This window comes from Cervus canadensis, chromosome 1 (genome assembly GCF_019320065.1).
Source record: "Cervus canadensis isolate Bull #8, Minnesota chromosome 1, ASM1932006v1, whole genome shotgun sequence".
Classification (NCBI taxonomy): domain Eukaryota; kingdom Metazoa; phylum Chordata; class Mammalia; order Artiodactyla; family Cervidae; genus Cervus; species Cervus canadensis.
Genome location: NC_057386.1, coordinates 33,775,990 through 33,777,773, shown reverse-complemented (window position 1 = coordinate 33,777,773; position 1,784 = coordinate 33,775,990). Strand labels below are relative to the sequence as shown.

The 1,784-nt window shown below is 43.2% G+C and overlaps 1 protein-coding gene across 1 annotated transcript; it reads right to left on the bottom strand.

Moving 5' to 3' along the window:
• Positions 1-596: 596 nt before the first annotated feature.
• On the bottom strand, positions 597-1,403 carry LOC122446380 (rRNA N6-adenosine-methyltransferase METTL5-like). Its single transcript, XM_043476511.1, has one exon. The coding sequence runs from the start codon at positions 1,188-1,190 to the stop codon at positions 735-737; it is 456 nt and encodes a 151-aa protein (XP_043332446.1). The 5' UTR covers positions 1,191-1,403; the 3' UTR covers positions 597-734.
• Positions 1,404-1,784: the final 381 nt, after the last annotated feature.

Here is a 1,784-nt window from a genome sequence, read left to right as displayed (position 1 = left end):
CCTATATCAACAATTTCAGCTTGATGTAAAATAATGCTCCTCTTCCCTTGGCTGGCTGCCCTCAAAATCTGCTTCCCAGAAAAGTCCTTGGAATTGTGTTGACAGTAATAAACAAAATATCTCTGATCTTCTCAACATGCAAATTTTCTCTTCCAGAATCTGGTATGCACTTAGGTGTGGTTTACATTTACATGTCACTGGTCCCTTTCTGAGGACTTGCTCTTGTTGAGGAGGGGGTCCTTAGGGGAGTTGCTGGTTGGTTTTCTTGCACGGGATTTTCCTCTAGTGAGGTGGCTCCATCGTGTCTAAGCCAGTGAAGAGGAAGGGAGGGGTGGTTCATCTCTAACAGGACCAATGCCAGGAGCCCGACTCCCTTTTTTGGATATACACTTAACTATGGAATTTCACCTAACGGGGAGAGTAGAAAATAAAGTTCCTATGAACTTTCTTTCCAGGCAATAACCCAACTGACTAAGTAATATAAGATAACATGCAATGATAACATAACTGTTTTGGATACGAATAAACATTCTATTACATAACAGTGTTTGAAGCAAAGCATTTGGAGCTTGGCTAGCAGCTTCTTTTTTTTTTTAATAAACAAATTTTTTATTCATTTTAATTAGATTTTAAGCTGCTTTTGTCTTTGGAGGCTATTATAAAGAAAACCGAATTAAATCCACTTCGATGTCTACTGATTTTTTTTTATGAAACTTGTATGATGCTGGCAGGTCCTATCGCAGCTCTATAAAACAAAAGCCACCTGCAATAATATCTATCTTGACCTTCCACTCTGCAGCTTTCTTTTGAATATGTTCTCTAGTTGAGGATTTGTGTAGAGAATATACTGCTGTTCTCGCCATTTCCAAAGCAGTCTTCAGAAATGCCATATCTGTCCCTTTATTATTTTTGGTCCCAAAAGGAGGATCCATAATTTCTGTATCAAATGATTTGGGCACTCTGTTAGATAATGAGCATACATCACATTGAACCATATCTACATTTGTTAACTCAAACTCTTCTACATTCCTATTAAATATTTCCAATGCATCTTCATCTATGTCAAATCCAACACACAACCCTGCTCCTAGCATTGCAGTTCCAATGCTAAGCACTCCACAGCCACATCCTAGATCTGCAACCACTTTATTTTCAATGTCATCATATGTATTATGGATTGTATAGAGCATACATGCTGCAATGTGCGGCCTGGCTGGATACTGTTCTAGAAGGAGCGTGGGCTTTTCGAATCCATCCACTTGTTGCAGGCGACTCTCTAGTTCCTTAAGCCTTAATTTCTTCCTTTTTAAAAAAGTGTGCGCAGGGTTTAAAGGCGCTGGATCTGTAGAGAAACCTACTTCGCCTGCATCTCCCCACCAACCCCTATCCCCCGTATCTTTTTCAGCGCCACTGGTTGAGGGCCAAGCTGAGGACACCCAGCCCAAGGGCTTCCCGCTCTTCTAGCGCCAGCGGTGGGTGGAGGCCGCGGCCAGGCTTCAACCCGCCTACAAGGTATCCCGCACGGTTACACGACTGGAGTCGCGGAGGGATCCACACGCCATGTTCCCACCCTTCCAGAAGCTGCTTCGCCTCTCTAGCAGCTTCTTATCTTCATAAAAATTATTGATTTCTTTTTGGTTGCGCTGGGTCTTCACTGACGTGTGCAGGCTTTCTCTATTTGTAGTGAGCGAGGACTACTCTTTGTTGTGGAACACGGGCTTCTCAATATGGTGGCTTCTCTCGTGGTGGAGCCCAGGCTCTAGGGTGCATGGGCTTCAGTAGCT

Coding starts and splice junctions, on each gene's coding strand:
- LOC122446380 (XM_043476511.1), bottom strand. CDS start 1,190: ATGCTCTATACAATCCATAATACATATGATGACATTGAAAATAAAGTG.